Source organism: Pantherophis guttatus, chromosome 14, assembly GCF_059756535.1.
Source record: "Pantherophis guttatus breed Tessera chromosome 14, ASM5975653v1, whole genome shotgun sequence".
Taxonomy (NCBI): domain Eukaryota; kingdom Metazoa; phylum Chordata; class Lepidosauria; order Squamata; family Colubridae; genus Pantherophis; species Pantherophis guttatus.
This window is the reverse complement of record NC_142076.1, coordinates 22403489-22423019: the sequence shown is the minus strand read 5'-3', so window position 1 is coordinate 22423019 and position 19531 is coordinate 22403489. Positions and strand designations below refer to the sequence as shown.

The following is a 19531-nucleotide window of genomic DNA, read 5'->3' as shown; positions in this document are numbered from 1 at the left end:
GTAGAGCATGTCAACTTGCCATGGCCAACTCACCACGGGACAAGAGTTAACACTAATATCAAAGAAATGGTGGAATCGGGTCATTAAAGAAAGGATGCAAAAAGAGGGACCGAATGAAATGTGAATGACACAAATTAAAATAATTTTAAATTTATTTTAAATAATTAAATTGAATTGTTAAATTGCTCTGTGGCGAGTTGTCCTGCAGTGAGTTGGCTGTGGCGAGTTCTCCCATTGGAGGGACCAACAACAGAAGTTTCTTTTGTGTTATTTTGTTTAAAAAAGGTTTCTCTTGAGTGGAGCTCAGGTGTTAGGAACAGCATGGAAACAGTTTGCTGCAGAAAACTAGAGTTTTCCAATTTCCTGCTCTAACCTGTTGGGATTTTCTGGTGTCCCCCATCCATCTCAAAGGATCTGTCTATCTGTCTGTCTGAGCCTGTGTTGTCTTTCTGTTTCCAAGACGGGTGGAAGGGCAAAGAGTGTGATAATCACATGACTGGAAGATCCTGCTTCCTCCTGCCTGAGATTTTAAAGCTGGAACCAGGGACTCCTCCTTAGACACCCAATTCTCGAGTGTTGCTCAAGAACGCTCCTTCCTCATGACTCTTGGCCTAGATATCCCTTGCATTGATTTAATCTGACATGAGTAGCATTCCGCTGATCGAAGAGCCAAGAAGCGGATGCCAACAAGGCTGCATATCAGAAGTGGACCAAACTGACATTCTAAGTTGAAGCCCTCCGTTATGGCAAAGGAGCTCTCAGCCGTTCCCTGGAGAAGGGGAAGCTGTAGTTCGTTTCCTTGATGAGAAGGCTGAGCTGAGGCCTGGAGGGTTGAAAGGACTGATGTACAATTAGAGAGCATTGTAATGGGTGTGTGTGTGCGTGTGTGGAATTTAGGCCAGATAGGTGGTGAATAAAGAGAGTGAGGCCAGTTGCTTGGCCTTCCTTCCCAGTTCATCCCCCCCTTCCTTTTGGCTGGAACAGAAATGGGTGCTGGGACTTCATCTTCTTCCCAGTCATGAACTTGCTTGGTGGAAGCGTGTCTGCTTTGCTGCCTGTTGGTCATGAGAGCTGTATCTGTCTTCCAGCGGAAGGGACAAACTCTCCCCGAGTGGGCAGGGGTGAAACCTGAGAGGGAGATGACTGGGCCTCTTCCAAAGGCATCCGATGGCCCCTTATGAGAAACCAGCTGGGCATCTGCAGCAACCCTGGGAAGGGGTTGGTCTATTCCAGGTGGCGTTGGGCCCAGGGCAGCCTTGGGCAGAGGAGGGAGATCCCTACTTAGACCTTGAGCAAAGCAGCTGCAGCCGCCAGAGTCCCACCACCACCAAAACACCGGTGACTGTGCCAGCTTAACAGCCAGAGGCCTTTCCTTCTCCCAGCTGTCCGGCTTCAGGGTTTTGGCTGGGCTCCAAGAGGAGGTTTAGTGGTTTGCAAGTAAGGTGTTGGTTGGGTCTTTTCCCCCCATTATGAAGAGGAGGAAATTTTGGACCAGAACAGGCAGGGCTGGTTGAAGACGTCCTGCACCAAGGGTAGAACCCAGAAATATTAATGCCATTGACAGAGCTTTCCATAATTCCTCTTTCTTGTGCATTCCTGAACGGAGGGTGGTGTGGAGCGTGGATGCCCCCGTCTCTGGGTTAGACTCGTTGCTTCCTCCGGCTCAGTTGTGTCTCCCCTCCCTTTCCACTCAGCAAGTGCTCCGGATGTAACGAAATGGTGAGAAGTTAAAAGCGTGAATTAAACTGATGATTGAAACCAATTGAGGGTTAAAGGCCTGATGCCTCTTTGCAGAGCGGGGGGGGGGGGGGGGGGGGAGGAGCAGGCAGCTCCTGTGGAGTGTGTGTGTGTGTGTGTGTGTGTGTGTGTGTGTATTTGTGGTCCTGGGAGCAAAGCAGCAGAGGGCCCCTTGCAGGTGTGAGGCAGGTGCAAGACCCACTGCAGACCTTTTGAGGCAGGCGTTGTGGGATCCGCCTGCTTTTAGGCTGCTTGCCAGCCTCGTCTGCTGCATTCTGCATCGGTTGCCACTTCTGGGGCCTGTGACCAAGATGGCATCAGGCAGTCAGGCAAGGCCAGTTTACGGGATGTTTCTCTTGGCCCAGCCTCCCTCTGCCCGTTGCCATCCCCCTGCGGGTTTCAGGAGGGTGGGGAGTGGTGGAATTCCTCTGAGACGACGTTCAGCACCTCAAGCGTTGTGCCCCTCCAGCGCAAGGAAGTTGTTTCCGCGTAGTATTTTTTTACTTGCTTTTTAACTGCCGTTGCAATGTTTGTGAGTGTGGTCGTTGTGCTCTGCACCGGAGTATATCGCACACACAGGCAGCTGTAGTATTGCGTTGACTGCCCTGCCAGCGCGGTGCTTTCCGGTTGTTACTCCCAAAGGTTTCACTAAAACGGCCTCATTCCCACATTATCCCTGTCCTTGTTTTGCCTTGTTGCGTATTTTATCCCTCGGGACAATAATTTTTCACCGGTTTCGTGGCAGAGGGGGTCCCCGCACATCTGCAAGCCAGAACGGACCCTCGAATTGGACCGAGTGTGCAAGCGTCCCTCTCTGCTCTCCAGGGAGGGCTCAAGCCGGACGGGCTCCTGGCTGCTTTCCAGCCACCGAACTGGCCGGGCTGGAGAGGTCCCATTTCCCCCACTATTTTCACAGCTGGCCACAAGGTGGCCCCCTTGCGTTGCCCAACCGCCTCCGAAATAAACCCCCTTCTAATAATTGCATTTATGAGCAAGGCGAGTGGTTTTTTTTTTTTTAAAACCCATTCCTTCCCCCTATCTGATGTCCCTCTCTGAGTTAGGCTGACCGGGTCTGTGTGTCCAACTCTCTCCGCAACTTCCTCCACTGCAGCCCTCAGCAGCCCCAGGCCAAGACAGCTGCCCACTGGGTCCCAGTAGATTTTGTGTTCCTGTGTAAAGGATGTGTTTTGAAGGCAGCCTTAAAAGTCCATTTAAAAGCAGACGTCCGTTTGCCAGCCCTACCTGGAAATGCTGCAGGTTGGACAGAAGATCTGGGTCTGGAGTTCCTTGGGATATTGGCCCAAGGAATCTGATGCCCCTTAAGGACTCCAGCCTTAAAGATGCCCAAACAGTGAAGGGATAAACAGGGCAGAACGACTGGTCGCCTAAGGACGAGTGCAGAGGATTGAGCGGCCTTTCCTTCCTGGGCATCTCAAGTTGGCGCCTCTTCCTCCCAGCTCCTTCCTGGCATCGGTTCCCCCTTGCCAGTCCCTTCTAGGTCCACCCTTGGATAGGAAGCAAAGGCCACTCTCTTAATGGGACTCATGGCCAGGCATGCGTGGGATGGATTGGATCCCAGCTCCTAAAAATGGGTTCTTCGCAACAAAGGGAGGATTTATAGCATATGTTTCATCGGAGTTAATCCAGTGACTGAATTAGCTTGCTCATTAACTGCTGGACAGCTCATTAATTTCTCTTTGAACATTTCCTTTCTTTCAAGGTTTATGATGAACGTGACTTGGAAAGGCAGAGACTTATCCTTCACCACAGATGGCTACCAAGCCCAGCCGCGGCTCGTGGTCACCGTCCTAAACGAGAGCCGGGCCTGGGAGAAGGTAACCGGGAGGGCTGGGCCAGCAGAGAGAGGAGGGGCTTGTTTTGCAAAGCCAGCACTTCCACTCGGGCAACGAGGGGGGGGTGTCTGTGAGTGCAGCCGCCTTCAGAGTTTGTTCAGGTGTGCCTTTCCCCTCCCAGGGACTGTTGGTGGGGCAAAGGCTTTGATTAAAAGGTGGCGTTATACCTTCTTCTTGGGAGAGGCAGACCCTCCCTTTGGACAGCCAAGGAGGCCCAGAATGGACCCCCAAGAGTCTCAGGCAGGAAACGTTCCAGAATCTGTGATCCCGCAGAGCTGCTGGGAGGCAGAGTCCGCAGTGCTGACACATGGAGAGCGAGATCTCCAACCGACCAGCTTTCCACAGGGCGCCTGAAGCCCCCTGGTGCAGTGCTGGCAGGTGGGCTTGGCCTGCAACTTGGAGACCCTTGTTTTCAAAGAGCTCAGAGGGTCCAAAGCTTCCCCTGCCTCCCACCTGGGAGAAATCTTGACTAATCAGATGAGGTGGGGCTGGAGTGGTTTAGGGAGGCTGGCCCTAACCCCCAAAAATAGTTTAAAAAAGGGGTGCCGATCGATGCAGGCTTAGTTCCTGGATGCAGCTGCAGAATCAGTTTAACTAGATAGGCGACAGGTGGGGAAAAGCAGGCTCTGTTTAGGCTTTTTCATCTTTCGATTTGCAAAGTTTTCAAACTGAAAGTGTCTTGAAATTGGGGCTTTCCTGTGTAAGTGAGGAATACCTGGTCTGGTGTAAAGTAACGCCAGGCCTACATGGTAGACCAGGCTAAGAACCAACACTATGTGGCTCAGTGCTACTCTTATTGTAAAGCTATAGTAAGAAAATCTTACATCGCTGAATGCGCCTCCCCCTGCCTGCCTTTTTCTTCACGTGAATGAAGGAGGGCCTTGTCCGAGATATTTGCTCACGTTGCTTTCGTGGCCTGGACTCAGATCCCCCTTCTCTGACCGTAGAGGCTGTTCTTCCTTCCGTCCTGCAAGGCCCTTCCCTCCACCCTCTGCCCCCTTCTTACTTTCTGAGGACTTCACCTGATTTTCTCCCAGTGGAGCAGAACAAGGGTGCACAGTAAAAAAAAAAAAAAAAAAACCCACACACTTACATATAGATAAAATATTTGCAAAGATCATTTTTAAAGAACACCCCTCCCCCCCATGGTCTTTCCGCAGCAGGAAGCAGCCGTTTGTAGCTATCGTGTACCTTCACCGAAAAATAATTGAAATAAATGGCTCATGTGGTTTAATAGGGGAAGACGTTGTCCAGCGTTTTTTCCCTATTAAAACAGTGCATTGACTAAACATTGCCATTTAATTATGATTAGTAATTATTTTAATGCCGGGGCTGGTGGAAATGTTACCTGGCTGTTTGAAGTGTGGCTGGATGTGTGTTGGATTATTCTGAAGGTCCATAGCAGGGAAGGCTCTGGGTGTGTGTGTGTGTGTTTGGGTGTGTGTGTGCAACCTTTTGCCTCCTGCTGTAGCCCCAATCCATTTCAGGCATCTGTTCCTGAACGGATGGTGTTGTCTCGTGTGTGTGTGTGTGTGTGTGTGTGTGTGTGTGTGTGTGCCTACTTGAACACTGCAAACGGGAGCCCTGAAGGGTCCATCTGGGTGAGAGTTTCTGGCTGGGCAGTCAAGCAAACAGACTCCAATTGTAGTCTGAGGTTACTGGATTTAAAGCCGAGAGCATTTTGTCCTGGAGAAATCCTTTGACATCTGGATGGTGCCTGTGACTCCAGCAAGAATTCCTGGTCGATATGTGAGCCCTTCTGTGTCTCAGAGAATTCCTCCCTGTAAACCTGGCTGCCTGCGCCGTGATCTGAATTTGTCTCCGAAAACAGGAGTGGGGGGGAGAGGAGGGGAGCAGGCAGGGTCATTTCCATCCCTTTCTCCCCTTCTCCTCCAGGGGCTCTTTGCCCAACTTCGCCAGGGCTTCTCGCCCCACTGAAGGGCCATTTGGGCCTGGGGTGAATGTCAAGAGTTTCCATCAGAGCAGCCGAAAGTCAGAGCGCATTAATTCAGAGGAATGGCAGTTCTTGGCGCTATTGAGTTGAAGTGGTGGTGGGGGGGCAGGAAAGGGGGTCGGGGGGGGCACAGCCTGGCCGAATAGACCCGACTGACCTAGAAGTGACTCAAGAGGGGAGTATAAGAAACGAGGAAATGAATCTGTGGACAGACGGTTAGTAGAGCCAGCACCAACCCTGGAAACCCTGCAAGGCAGCACAAACTCTTCAGGCTTCTTCCTTGCAAAAAAAAAAAAAAGAGTTTGAAAATGTCTTCCTGTTCATGCAAAGCACCAACTGCAAGGATCTGACCTTAAACAAAGCCCAGGGACAAACCATCCCAGGATCCTAAGGGACCTTCCGCCCTCCCCCCCCTTCCATTCTTCTCCCTGGAAGTGGGGCTGCCACTCACCTGCGCCCACCTGCCTGTCTTGGCTCCTCAGGTGGGCGAATGGGAGAACCAGACGCTGACCCACAAATACTCGGTCTGGCCCCGGTTCAACTCTTTCAACGACAGCGACCCGGACCACAACCACCTCAGCATCGTCACCCTGGAGGAGGCGCCCTTCGTCATCGTGGAGGACATGGACCCCTTGACGGAGACCTGTGTGAAGAACACGGTGCCCTGCCGGAAATTTGTCGTCATCAAGTAAGCCCAGGGGTCTCTCGCCCTTCCTGAACCCCAGCCCTCCCCTCCGTTTCCCCAAGAGCTGCGAAGGTCTGGGAGGGTCTTGAGGTGGGGGCCCTGGTTGCGCATCCGCCCCTTTGCCCTTTATTTGGATGTGGGGGTGTCCTGCCCTCCCGCTGGGGGGCCCCCTAACCCCCTTGCAAGGGGAAGGCGCCTTCCAAGGATGCTGGCATTCCTTGGCAGGCACTGAAAGGGCCCTTTTCCCATTTCCTCTTGATTTTCTAGTGGCCTATTTAGGTTGTCACGATCAGTCAAAGTTGACTAAGAGCTGCCTCCCATCTGGGTTTGCAACCAAAGCTGTTCCTCTACCTGTTTTCTTCCTTCTTCCTCCTTTAAAGCTAAAGAAAGGGAGGGAGGAAAATTGACCTGTGTGCTTCTCTCCTCAGCAACATCACCAAAGAAGGGAAGAACCTGAAGAAATGTTGCAAAGGGTTTTGCATCGACATCCTGAAGAAGCTCTCAAGGACCATCAAGTTCACCTACGACCTCTACCTGGTGATCAACGGGAAGCATGGGAAGAAGATCAACAATGAGTGGAATGGAATGATTGGGGAGGTACGTTCCGCAGCCGGAAGAGCCGCTCAGCTCGGCCAAACTCCTCTCCTCTGCTTGAGCTGGAGCTTCCCCTTCCCCTCTTTTCCCTTTGCCAACAGGTGGTCAAGAAGCAAGCCGTGATGGCTGTTGGGTCCCTCACCATCAATGGGGAGCGCTCGGAGGTGGTCGATTTTTCGGTGCCCTTTGTGGAAACTGGGATTAGCGTCATGGTCTCACGGAGCAATGGCACAGTTTCTCCATCTGCTTTTTTAGGTGAGCTTCCATTCCTCCCATCCATCCATCCATCCACCCAGGGGTGAAATCCAATTTTTTTCCATACTGGTTGCTGTGGGCGTGGCTTGGTGGGCGTGGCAGGGAAAGGATACTGCAAAATCCCCATTCCCGCCCCACTCTGGGGCCAGCCAGAAGATGGTATTTGCCGCTTCTCCGAACTGCTCAAAATTTCCGCTACCGGTTCTCCAGAACCTGTCAGAACCTGCTGGCTTTGCAGAGTTGGCCCATCTGTCTTCCGAGGTTGGCTGTCATGGCCGTTCTGGGGTCCGAAGGCCCCCGGGAAGCTGGCTTTTCCTTCTCTTCAAGGCTGGTTTCTGCCTCGCTCGGGGCTTGCTCAGCCCTCCGGGTGGGACCCCACTTTCCCCTGGCAAAAGCAAGTCGGGAAGCGCCTCCTGTGAGCTCCACAGGCCAAGCTCCTTCCTAGGGGAAAGGCCAGGGAGGAGGGGGAGGCAGCTTCTTGGCTTCTTTTCTCTTCGCCAGCCTTGCAGGCACTCAAGACTTGCCTGCCCCAGGCGGCACTTGGGCAGAGAGCCTCGATCCGGAGGTGTCCTAACGATGTAGCCTCTGGGCCAGATACAGGGTGCCCTTCCCACAACCCCCCCCTCTTTCTCCTCGCTTGGCCACAGGCGCCCTGCTTGACTTTCCTCCTGGTGGGCATCTGCAGCTGAGCCCGGCAGCCCCTTCCCTGAAGTTACTTGGCAGGGTGGGAGGGGGAGGATGCTCCTCCTCCCCCCCACCCTCTTCCTCCGGCTGCAGAGGCCTTCCGGGCCCTCCGGAGCTTTTCCTCCCATGTTTGCCGCTCACCAGTCTGCACTGCGGCTCAGCCAACGTGGCTGCGTTGTGAGAGGAGCAGCTGCAACTTGGCTTGTGCGGAGGGATCCCCTCCAGGGAGCCAAGGGAGGGGACGGGGTGGAGGTGGGGCAGGAGGGGGCGGCTGGCAGCTGGGGGTCTCCTTGCGTCATTGCTCCTGCTGCAGACAGGCTGTTCCACGGGGCGTTTCTCTCATTGCAGAGCCCTTCAGCGCCTCCGTCTGGGTGATGATGTTTGTCATGCTGCTGGTCGTGTCGGCCATCGCCGTCTTTATCTTCGAGTACTTCAGCCCGGTGGGCTACAACCGCAACCTGGCCCAGGGGAAAGGTAGCCCATTTCTGCCCCCCCCTCCGAGCTCCTGTTCAGCCAATGGGCCGAGGCCCCTCTGCGCACCCCCCTCCCCTCCAAGCAGGGGAAGCAGACAAGGGAGGGGACCTTTCTCCCTGACTTGCCAGTCATGGGTCACTCTGCCCAACCTCTTCACCTGGGGGAGGGTGCCCCATATGGGAGGCCGAGGTGGGGTCTTCCCACCATTCTTCACCTCTGCCAGCCCTGGCTCAGCAGCATTCAGAAGTGGCAGGGTCTTTGAGCCAGGAAGAAAAGGAGGAGTGGTTACTCAGTGGATCCTCCAGATTCAAGAGCAGTCTGGACGGAATGGACTTCTGGCCTGAGCTGCCCTGTCCTTACCTGCTTATTCTCAGCGTAGCTTTTCAGAGGGTTCTTGGTCCCCACTCTAGATGAGGAGGAGGAGGAGGAAGGTCTCATCAGCAGCAAGCCCTCCGTGGGGCAGAAGGGCTATGGGCCCTGCTGGCTGGGATTCTGGTCCAGGGCATCTCCCCCCTCGCCAGATCTCCGGAGTCCACATCGCAGCCACGTCTGGCCTCCTTCTGTGTAGACGTGGCTCTGATTTCCTTTCCTTGGTGCGATGGAAATGACCCGGGACGAGGCTTAGCAACGGGAAATCCAATTCTGGTCCCAGGCGAAGGGCTGCCTGTGCTAAGGAGCAAACGGAGAGAGCTGGAAAGGGTTTGGCGGGTGTGTTGCGTGTACGGAGCGACCCCTAAGCTGAAGGGCCCCTCTCGCCCCCTTTGTCCCACCAGACGCTCACGGGCCCTCCTTCACCATCGGGAAGGCCGTGTGGCTCCTTTGGGGCCTGGTGTTCAACAACTCCGTGCCGGTGCAGAACCCGAAAGGCACCACCAGCAAAATCATGGTCTCGGTCTGGGCCTTCTTCGCCGTCATCTTCTTGGCCAGCTACACAGCCAACCTGGCTGCCTTCATGATCCAGGAGGAGTTCGTGGACCAAGTCACGGGGCTGAGCGATAAGAAGGTCAGTGGGGCAGTTCGCTCTTTCCCCTTCCAGACATTCTGCGGCATTTGAGGCCAGGACAAGACGGGCAGGCCCTGCAGGCACCCCCCCTCCCAATCCAGGCCCTTTGCACGCTTTGTCTGATGCAGGCGCTCACGCGAGCAGGTTGTAGGCTTTGCACACCTCTCCTTCTCATTCGTGTGTTTTTGTTGCCTACGTGCCTCTGCTGTCCGCTCGTTTGTGCCTGGTGGCTGCTGCAAACTGCTTGGCAAAATTCTGGAAGCTTCAGCTGAACTTATGTGATTAGGCTCCGATCGATAAGTTAATGGGATGCGCTTCTGCCCTCCGTGCCGGGACTTTCAGAGTGGTGGGGGTGGGGGCGGGGGGTGGTCACGGCAGGGTCCCTGGGGCTGCAGCAGTGAGGCAGGCCAGGCAGGAGGACGTGTGCGTGTGCGAGGAGGGTCTTCTTGGGCTCCTCCTGGGTTGGGGGTCTGCTCTTCCCCGGATGCTGCTGGCGAGCCTGGTGCCCCTCCATGCCAGCCTGGGCCTGGCCTCTAACGTCTTCTTTCCCCTTCCCCAGTTCCAGCAGCCCTACGCCTACTCCCCTCCTTTCCGGTTCGGGACGGTCCCCAATGGCAGCACCGAGAGGAACATCCGCAACAACTACAAGGAGATGCACGCGTACATGGTGAAGTACAACCAGAAGGGAGTGGAGGACGCCTTGGTCAGCTTGAAAACCGGGTAGGTGGGGCGCTGGTTGGGTTCCGTGGCGCTGCTTTTCTTCAGAGTGGCAGAACCTGATGCTGCGCAAGGCACAGCGGGGGCCCCAACTCGAGCATGCAGAGATCGCAAGGAGGCATCTTACCCCACATCGAGTCACCTATTGCGGGGTTTGGGGGGGCTGGAGCCTCCTAGAACAACTGTAGGAAAGCTTGCCCCATCTCTGCAGTTGTTTGACCCCCCCCCCCCGGAAGGGGCTGGCTGTCTCTCGGTCGTGGGCAGGAAAGGCTTAGCGGGGTGACAAATGGCTGAGCCTCCCTGGCCCCCCCCTGCCATCTCCCCCCTGCCCCCCTGCTTCTCCTGAAAGAGCTTGGTGGATTGCAGTCCTGCTAGTGAAGGGGTGGGGGTCCTTTTCGAGGGCTGCTAGGGATTATCCAGGGAGGTATTCCTGCCAGGAGGGTCGAGGCCCCCATGGAGAGCCTGAGGCCTCCCCAGCTGCCCCTTGCCAAGGACTCCCCCCTCCCTCCTTCTGCTCCCCCCCTCTTTCCAGATTGGTCGGCTCTGGCGATCCCCAGGTGCTCTGCCGCCTCTGCTGAGGGACGCTGCCTGCAGCAGACGGCGCAAATCGCCTGTCATGTCCCATGATTTGGTGATCAATATGCCACCGCTTTGGCTGCAGGCTCTGGAGCATTTGGGAGTTGATCCTGAGGAAGGGGGGGAGGGGGGAGGGAGGGAGGGAGCTGCAAAGAGCTGCTTTGAGGGAGGGAGAGAGAAGTGCCACGTTCCGAACATCTGCACCGCATTATCCTTGAAGGGCTCAGCTTTGGCAGGTGAAGAAATGCCAGGGGAGCCGATGTGTTGACGTCCCCAACATCTTCAAGCTGCCGAGGTTGAGAACCGTTTGCTTTGGAGAGTTTTTTCCCTCGTCCGAAACCATCATCCTGAGCTAACAAGGCAAACAGGGCAGAGGGCAAGTGCTTTCTCCCAGCTGCTTGAAGATAGCCAGAGCCCTTAGACTTGCAGGCCGCTTCACAGGGCTTTTACAGCCCTCTCTAAGCGGTTTACAGAGCCAGCCTCTGGCCCCCAACAGTCTGGGTCCTCCTTTTGCCCACCGCGGAAGGACGGAAGGCTGAGTCAACCTGGAGCCGGTCAGGCTCGAACTCCTGGCAGTGGGAACGCAGCTTAGCCTGCGGTACTGCATTCTAAGCACTCCGCCACCATGGCTCTGGCAGATAGACTGCCTCTGGTCCTGGAGGCTTCATTAAGAGGGCACAATCTCTCCAGCTTAGAGCCCTGTTTCCTGAATTCAGCCAAGAGGTGCCTCCTTTCCCCGCTCCGAAAGCTGCCCTGCCTCCTTTTTCCCCATTCAGGCGAGGGAAGGACGGGGCGCATCCTGCCTCTTTTCTGGGGCTTCGGAGGGGAAAATCTCTGCCTGCCCCCTCCTCCCCTTCCCCCCCATTGTGGAAATTCACGTTGGTGTTTTATTCGCTGTCAAGTGTCGTTAAGGGGGTGATGAGTCTTCCCTCCGAGCTGAAACATGACGCTCTGCGCAACTGACAGGGCACCGTCTATTTTGAGTTACGGATGCGGTAACTAAAAATCGTGTCCGGGGGAGGAAGAAGCAGCCACCGCACAGCCGGGGTGTGTGTGTGTGGTGGGGGAGGGGAGGGGAGGGGAGGGGGGGAGGATGGCAGCCCCGTCTGGCCAATGGGGAGTTTGGCCACTCTGGGAAAGGCTGGTGGGGACAATTGTTTTATTGTGTGCCGCAGACATCTAGAATGGCACGCTTTGCTTATTATTCATAAAAGTAATTGTAAATCACGCCTGGCCCAGCCGGAGCTCGCAGTCAGGTGCACAAAGCAAAAACAAAAAGAAACCAGGTAATAAAATCAGCACAGAGCAGAGACCGAGGCTGCTTGGAACCAGGGAATGGATGGCTACGATCTGGCCGGCAAGAGCCGTCTCTTTATTAATGGAACGGCCCCCTCCTCCCTCCCTCCCTCCCTCCCTCCCTCCCTCATGAGTCAGCCTGGATTTAAAAGCAAAACCCCGTAAAACACCTCCCCCCCCCAGCAACCCCATCTATAGCAGAATAGAATTAGGGTGGCAATCGATCAAAATACTGTTTTTATTGTATTGCCTGAAACTCAAAAGGGATCCAGGGGCTTCCTGTGACCCCGACTGGAAAGGGCCCTGTCCACACCTCCAGCAGCAAAGCTTGGCTGGGGAAATGCAGGTCATCCTCATTTAGTGACCTCAATCGAGACTGGCAACTCTGCCGTTAAGTGAACAGGTTGCTAGGTGAAACCGCGATTGTGTTTGCCACCTTCCTTTGACTTTCTTTTGCTTTGCAGACCCCCAAAGTCGCATAGTGATTGCCTCACCCCCATATGTCACTGCAGTCGCTAAATGAGGCGGTCGCTAAATGGGGACTGTCTGTAGCAGTCCCTCGTGGAAGGAAAAAGCTTCTTATTTTGAGGGCGTTGGATCGTAGAGCAAAAGGCTGCTTGGAGAGCCTCATGGGAGAATGAGACCCGACCACAGAAAGCTCTGCTGGGCTCAATCAGTGGAGCCTCCATGCCCAGGGGCAGCCTGCTGTACACCTATGCTGGGAGAGGGGTTTACTCCCCGCTCTGATCTGGTTGGGTGCAGGGAACCGGATCGGTCTCTGCTGAGATTTGGCTGGGAATGCCACCGTCTAATGTCGAGATCAGGATCTGGGAGGGGGGGGGAAGAGTAGGGGAGAACCCTGGTGTCCGTTTCTCACCTGTGGCAACTAGGAAGACCGTCCCAGCGCCATTGTGTGAGACGGAATGACTTCAGATCAATAGATCAGGCGTAAGAAAAGGGGAGATCGATTGCGGAAGGATTCCTCAGGCCGTATTTATAGAGCCCGGAAGCGGCTTCCTTGCGCTTCTCAAAAATCCAGCCGTGGCTTCGGTTGCAGTGTGACAGGCTTTGTTCCCAAAAGAAGCAAAGCCCCGTGCTGGGTGTGTGTGTGTCTGTGTGTGTGTGTAAGGCGAATTTGCCTGGAATAGCAGAACACAGAAGTTTGGGGAGGGGGTCCCTCAAGATCCCCCCAGGACCAGGCTGTTGCCGTTTGAAAAATGGTGCATTCGTTGCCGTGTTTCATGATGCATTCTGATTGCTCATAATTTTGCCGGTGAATTTAGTGTGTTGTAAGCTGATTATTTTGGAGGAACGTAGCTCGGAAGGGCAGCTTTTGAAAAGAACGAAAACCAGCCCTTAAAATCAGAGAAAACCGGCCCTCCCTCGAGGCTTCAGATTGTACACTGTCATCCCACGAACCCCTTTTCGTCCCGAGGCTCTTCCCTGGACACCAGGCTTTGTGCCTCTGCAGAGCAGTTTTGTGGTCAGGCTGGATTGGCACAAGGGTCCCTTGGGGGAGGGGTGGGATTTCTGGGGACCCTCCTCCTGACCACTGGTCAGGCCAAGACGGGCCAGGATAAACAGCTTAAGAGAAGAACTTCATCTTCATAAAGAAGAAAAGAGAACTTCATAAAGCATCAAGGAAACGCTTTAACTGAGGAGAAGGGAGAAAGGAGGAGAGGGTGAAGTGGAGAAGAGAGGAAGGAAAAGGAAGGATGGAAGGGAGGGAGGCGGGAAGGAAGGAAGGCTGAAGGAGGAGAAGGAGAAGGAGGTGATGATGACTCACTACAGATGGAGAGACAAAGGGGGACATTATTACTCGACTGTTCTCTTCCTCCATTCGACTTGGCTTCCTCTTCGTCTCCCCAGCTATGAAGGAGTTGCTTTCAAAGCCTGACATTTGTCCAAATCTGAAGGAGCTGGAAACCCAGAAGTGGGACCTTGCCCCACGGGAAAGCACCCGTTTGGGGAAGGGCCCAGGGGTACACCTCGTGGTTGACCCCCCAAAGGCCTGGAGCTCTTCGGGGCTGGGGGCATCTCCCCTCTTCCTGAACCTCCGGAAGAAACCTCGAGGGATGGACCCGTGTGAGCAGCCGGTGCCAAAAGCTGGGCAAGGGCTTGCACTGTGGGTCCAAGTGCCTCTCTTCTCTCTCATGTAGCTTCTTTTCCTCTGCAGAGAGTTAAGGGCTGCAGGCTGTCCCTGGATCTTCTTCCCCAGCCCTGGATGGGTCAAGGCAGGGTGTGGGATGCTGCCATGCGCCCTCTTCCCGTCCATCGGCTGAGCTCCCCTTCTTTGTATGGCAGGAAGCTGGACGCTTTCATCTACGACGCGGCAGTGCTGAACTACAAGGCCGGGCGGGATGAAGGCTGCAAGCTGGTGACCATTGGCAGCGGCTACATCTTTGCCACCACGGGCTACGGCATCGCTCTCCAGAAGGGGTCACCCTGGAAGAGGGCCATCGACCTGGCGCTGCTGCAGTTTGTGGGAGACGGTGAGTGGCAGAACGGCCTTCCTTGAAGGAGGTTCCTTCTGTGGAGCCAGGAGAAGGAAGGCAGTCTCTGCGTGATGCCCCATCCCCTCTTGGCTGAGGTGGCCAGGATTACAATGGGCGAATCCGGAGAGAATGGAGCCTGGAAATCTGCAGGAGCCCCACCATTCCTCCAGTTTCATCCCTCCCCCCACATTGCAACACCCCTCTTAGTTTCTAAGCATGGACAAGATCAGGAAGGGGGACCCCCCAATTGAGGCTTTGGGAAATTTGCTCTGGTGGGAAAGAAAACTGGAAACGCCCAATAAAAACCTTCTTTTGAGAGTTCTACAAAGTCAGGGAAAAGAGAAGCAGCTGGGTTTTTAATTTAATTTCACTTAATTTTGCTCTGCACAGATGATCCCATCTCTCGAGGTGGGGGGGGGCATTCTGGCTCCCTCCAACACTGAGAGGGGGAGTTGGGGGTGCCGATCCCCTGCCTTTTGCAGACCTCACGTTCCTCCCATCTGAAAATTGTTTTTTCTTGTCAGGTATTTAATAACCTTTTTGCCTTGTTGCAAAGGGAGGGAATCCATCTTTTCTGTTTTCAACAGCTCCTTTTTTTTCTATCTGAAAAATGATGACCAAATCATCAACACCCTTTGCTTTTTAAAAAAAGCAGAAAGAAGATAATATTGAGCTTCAGTGCGCCCAGATTCTTTTATTCTTTAATAACTGTGCACAACTCTAGCATTCCAGCTCAGTCGGGGGAATTTCCTTTAACCCTAACTCTAACCCTAAGAGAATGACCTTTTCAAGCCAGATTCTGCTTCTGGAGGGGGAGAGTCTTGGTGACCAGATCTCCCTAAGGAATCCTTGAACTCAATGTCCTTCGTGTCACCCTCCCTTCCTCTAGCTTTGGATGTCCGTCTCTCTGACCTCGGCTGGCCTTTCTTTCTAGGGGAAATGGAAGAGCTGGAAACCCTCTGGCTGACCGGTATTTGCCACAACGAGAAGAACGAGGTCATGAGCAGCCAGCTGGACATCGACAACATGGCGGGCGTGTTTTACATGCTGGCTGCCGCCATGGCGCTCAGCCTGATCACCTTCGTGTGGGAGCATCTGTTTTACTGGAAACTCCGCTTCTGCTTCACTGGGATGTGCTCCGACCGGCCAGGGCTGCTGTTTTCCATCAGCCGGGTGAGCGTGGACACGAGTCGTGCTCAGGAAGGGTCGGGATCCAAAGAAGGGCGGGGGGGCTGCTTGCTCTCTGGGCCCCTGTTTGTAAATGTAGTGGGGAGCAAACCAGAAGAGCCTCTGAAGGGTTTCTCTCTCCGGAGGATGATGGGATGATGGCAATAATAGCAATAATTTACCTGCCGTGGCTCCCAGCCACTCTGAGTGGCCGTTGAAGGACGTGCTTCAAGGGAGCTCATCCTTTCCGGGTACAAGTGATTCTTGAAAAAATGGGCAAAACAGGAGGATTCAGGATTCATTCCTATTTTTTTTTCCTCCTCCACAAAAGAAGGGAAAAAGTCCGATCTCAGACAAGGGGAGGGGAGGGGAGGATTTTAAGGAAAGAGCCTTATACAGCCCCACTGGCCAAAACGGGTTTCGTTCCAGGACCCCAAAGCTGCCAGTGTATCTTGAATGTTCATGTATTCAGCAGCAGAGCACCTTGAGCAGATCTTCCCAATTAATTAGGCTGCTTCACTAAGTGTAATTAGCATTCTGAATGAAGTTACTTGTCCCTGAGAACGCAAACTGGTTGGGGTTTGTTTTTAACACTTTCACCAGTGGCTTCCTACTTCCAAATAAGTTGGTTTAAATGCAAGTTGTTTAAACTCGGAGCAGTGTCTGGGTTGATGTCCTTTAATTGGTTAATTGACTCTGCGGTTCTGTTCTTGTCAAAAATTATACAGAAATAATTGGATGGAGCTACTCAGCCGTAGAGCTAATTATCCCAGAACAAGGAAGGAAGACTTCAAGCATTGTGTCACTCAAACAGAACCCGCCTTTTCTGCTGGTTTGAGGCATTTCTTAGGATGTAGCCGGCACCTGCGTGGTGGGTGATTTTATGGGTTCCTCCCACCCACTCAGCCTGGCCTCTGTTGAGAGAGGGGGCCAAACCAACAAAAACCAGAGTGCTTTGTTAGGAGCGATTATGTAGTTAGGTAGCTAGTTACTTCTGAGTACAGGTGTTACTACTCAGAAATTCTTGAAGATGGACAATATGGGGGAAGAGATTTCCTTCCTCCTGGACTCTCCATCTAACGGTACCTGATTTCCGTTTCTCTCGGTTTAATTCTCAAGATAGTCATTGTGAAGAGTTAGTTTACTTAAGTTGAGCGCCCCCTGATAACGAAGACTCTGCACCAAGCTTACAAGGGTACAGTGTCCCCCCCTCCCCCCCGCTGTTTAAAAATCCAGGTTTTAAATGTGCATTAAATTCAAACGATGCCTCCAAGAGTGGCACATAGGAAGTGTTTTCCCCTAGTTCCTCCAAAGAATTGGAGACTGAACCCAGCTCTCTTTCCCGTTGCTTCCCCTGCAGGGTATCTACAGTTGCATCCATGGGGTCCACATTGAGGAGAAGAAAAAGTCTCCCCACTTCACCCTGACCAGTTCTCAGACCAACATGTTGAAGCTCCTGCAGTCGGCCAAGAATATGACCAATGTGAACCCTGGGCGGATCAATTCCCCACAAAGAGCAGCTGAATTCATCCGCCGTGGATCGTTGATGATGGACCTGATGATGGAAAAGGGCAGTTTCATCTTCTCGGACAGCAACCGCCCTCTGACCCCCAAGGAGAACATCTTCAGCGACAACACGAACGAGCTGCAGACCTTCCCTGCTAACCGCCACCCGGATAATCTCAACAACTACGTCTTCCAAGGGCCGCACCCACTCACGCTGCACGAGTCCAACCCGAACACGGTGGAGGTGGCCATGGCGGCTGAGGGCAAGGAGAGCTCCCGCCCGAGGCAGCTATGGAAGAAATCGCTGGAGTCTCTGCGCCAAGACTCCCTCCGGCAGAGTCACGGTTCTCAGAGGGACGATGGCACGGGGGAAAGCCGGCGGCACTCCCTGAAAGGTCCCAGGTACCTCCCTGAAGACGTCCACTCAGACGTCTCCGACTCCTCCAGCAGAGCCGCTGGCCACGCAGAGGGGGAGAGCAACAGCAAGCCCCCCAAGACCAAGGACAACGCGAAGAAGAGGCCTGCATCGAAGTATCCCAAGGATTGCAGCGAGGTGGAGCTGACCTACCTGAAGAGCAAGCAGTCCTTACCCCGGGACAAAATCTACATCATCGATGCAGACAAACAACACAGTTTCCACCTTGATGTTTCCCCAGAGTATGTGGAGAACATTATCCTTCCTGAGTCGGCTGACTTTTCCAATCTTTATCAGGATCGCAACGACAGCTACCGGGCCCCCGAGCAGAGCAACCAGATCCCCTTGACCAATGAGGAAAGTCTTCCAAGTAACGGCCAGTACAAGCTCTACCCAAAGCACTACAGCACGAAAGACAAAAACGTGGCCTACGGCGAAGCAAACGAGCGATACCGGCAGAAGGCCACGCACTGCCGGAGTTGCCTGACCAGCCTGCCCAGTTACGCAGGGCACTACTTGAGCCGCTCACCCTACCGGTGCGCCGCCTGCGTGCGGATGGGCAGCCTCTATGACATCGAGGAGGGCCAGATGCTGCAGAGCCCTGCCCACTCCGGGCCCCGGGAAGAACTGTGCCAGCAGGACTGGGCCCAGGCGGAGAAGAGCCAGCCGCCCCGGAAGAGCAAGCTGCAAATCAGCAGGCAGCGTTCGTTCGACAACCTCTTCAGTAAGCATCGGGACGGCAATGGGGGCAGAACGGCCCGCAGCATCAGTCTGAAAGAGAAGGAGAGGCTTCTGGAAGGGGGCCCCTACGCCACCCTCTTCAGGGCTCCCCAAAGCAAACACTCGAGCGGCAAGCTCCCGCTCTTCTCACGCACGTTGGACGACGGTAAGAGGATCAAGTCGCTGTACCTGGAGTGCTCGGCAGAGAACCCTTTTCTGCGTTCTTACTGTGACGACCAGCACTTGGTCCTGGCGCCGAGTCCCACCGGCCTGCACAGACAGCCGGCCTATGACAGCGTCTCCAGGTCGTCGGTCAAATCGGCAGCCTCGTACTGTTCCAGAGATGGCCGTGTCCACAACGACGCGTGGGTTTCGGAGCACGGGATGCCTTACGTGGCCACTCAGAACAGCCTGTACTCTGCTCCACGAGGGTTAGACTCCTGCAGCGACAGACGGGTCTATAAGAAGATGCCCAGCCTGGAGTCGGACGTGTAGCCCTGACCTCTGGGGGGACATAGTTGCCAGAGGCCAAAGGGGGTGGCCCTTAGCAGAGCGTTGGAGGAGGGGGAAGAGACCGGTTGCCTTGCGTAGATCCCAGTCCCATGTGCTTAGTTCCACCAGAGAGAAGGAGTGGGAAGGGACAGCCCACTCCCCAGGGGCCACTGCGTGGACTACACTACCCATAGTTCTGTCTCCCCCTCCCCCGTCAATTAAGTTTGGTGAAAAATCTCTTCTGCCCCAAGCAGAGTTCCAATTCTTGATCCAAAGGAATAGCCATGCAAAGGAAGGCCGATCTGTAGAGCAGATTTGCCCCCCCCCCAGGGATGGTTGAAAGCAGGACACGAGTGGCCACCCTGGATGGTCACTGCATTGGGAAAAAGCTGCGCCCCCTGTTGGCAACTATGTTGTTTTTCTACCAGGATGGTTCTTTTGCCCCGTCGGTTGGACTCCGTCCTCCTAGCACTTTCGCCCTCTGTAATTCTGCCCTCCCAAAATTTTATTTTTTAACGGAGAATAAGCAATATGGTATGCATGTACTTTGACACAGAACAAAAGCTAAACAAAACAAAAAGCAAGTTTAAGAATGCGTTTGCACACTTACCGTGGTAAGACTTATCCAAGAGATTAGAAAGATAGTCCTTTTTTAAACGAACAACTATCTATCGCTATAGCTCTATGATTTAGCCTCATATTTATTTTTAAACACAGACAAAAGAAAGCAAAAAAACAAAAAAACAAAAAAAACCAAACCTCAGGGCCCATGAATGGAATCAATATTGTCTTCATCTGTCTCTGTCGTGCAGAGAGCCAACTGCAATTCACCCTGGACTCCTCCTCCTCTTCCTCCTCCTCCTCCCCCTCCTCCCCCCCCTCCTCCTCCTCCTCCTCCCCCCCCCTCC

The 19531-nt window shown here is 54.1% G+C and overlaps 1 protein-coding gene across 2 annotated transcripts in view; it reads left to right on the top strand.

Moving 5' to 3' along the window:
* The window catches only part of GRIN2A (glutamate ionotropic receptor NMDA type subunit 2A), a 63874-nt gene extending 44661 nt beyond the window's left edge, over positions 1–19213 (top strand). For both annotated transcript variants that reach the window (XM_060684071.2, XM_060684070.2), the window contains 10 exons: positions 3458–3572; positions 6027–6232; positions 6658–6826; positions 6925–7078; positions 8111–8236; positions 9010–9239; positions 9799–9959; positions 14133–14320; positions 15258–15496; positions 16851–19213. In XM_060684071.2, the coding sequence (XP_060540054.2) occupies positions 3458–3572; positions 6027–6232; positions 6658–6826; positions 6925–7078; positions 8111–8236; positions 9010–9239; positions 9799–9959; positions 14133–14320; positions 15258–15496; positions 16851–18626 (3364 nt within the window). In that variant the 3' untranslated portion in view covers positions 18627–19213. The remainder of the gene's footprint in view (positions 1–3457; positions 3573–6026; positions 6233–6657; positions 6827–6924; positions 7079–8110; positions 8237–9009; positions 9240–9798; positions 9960–14132; positions 14321–15257; positions 15497–16850) is intronic.
* Positions 19214–19531: the final 318 nt, after the last annotated feature.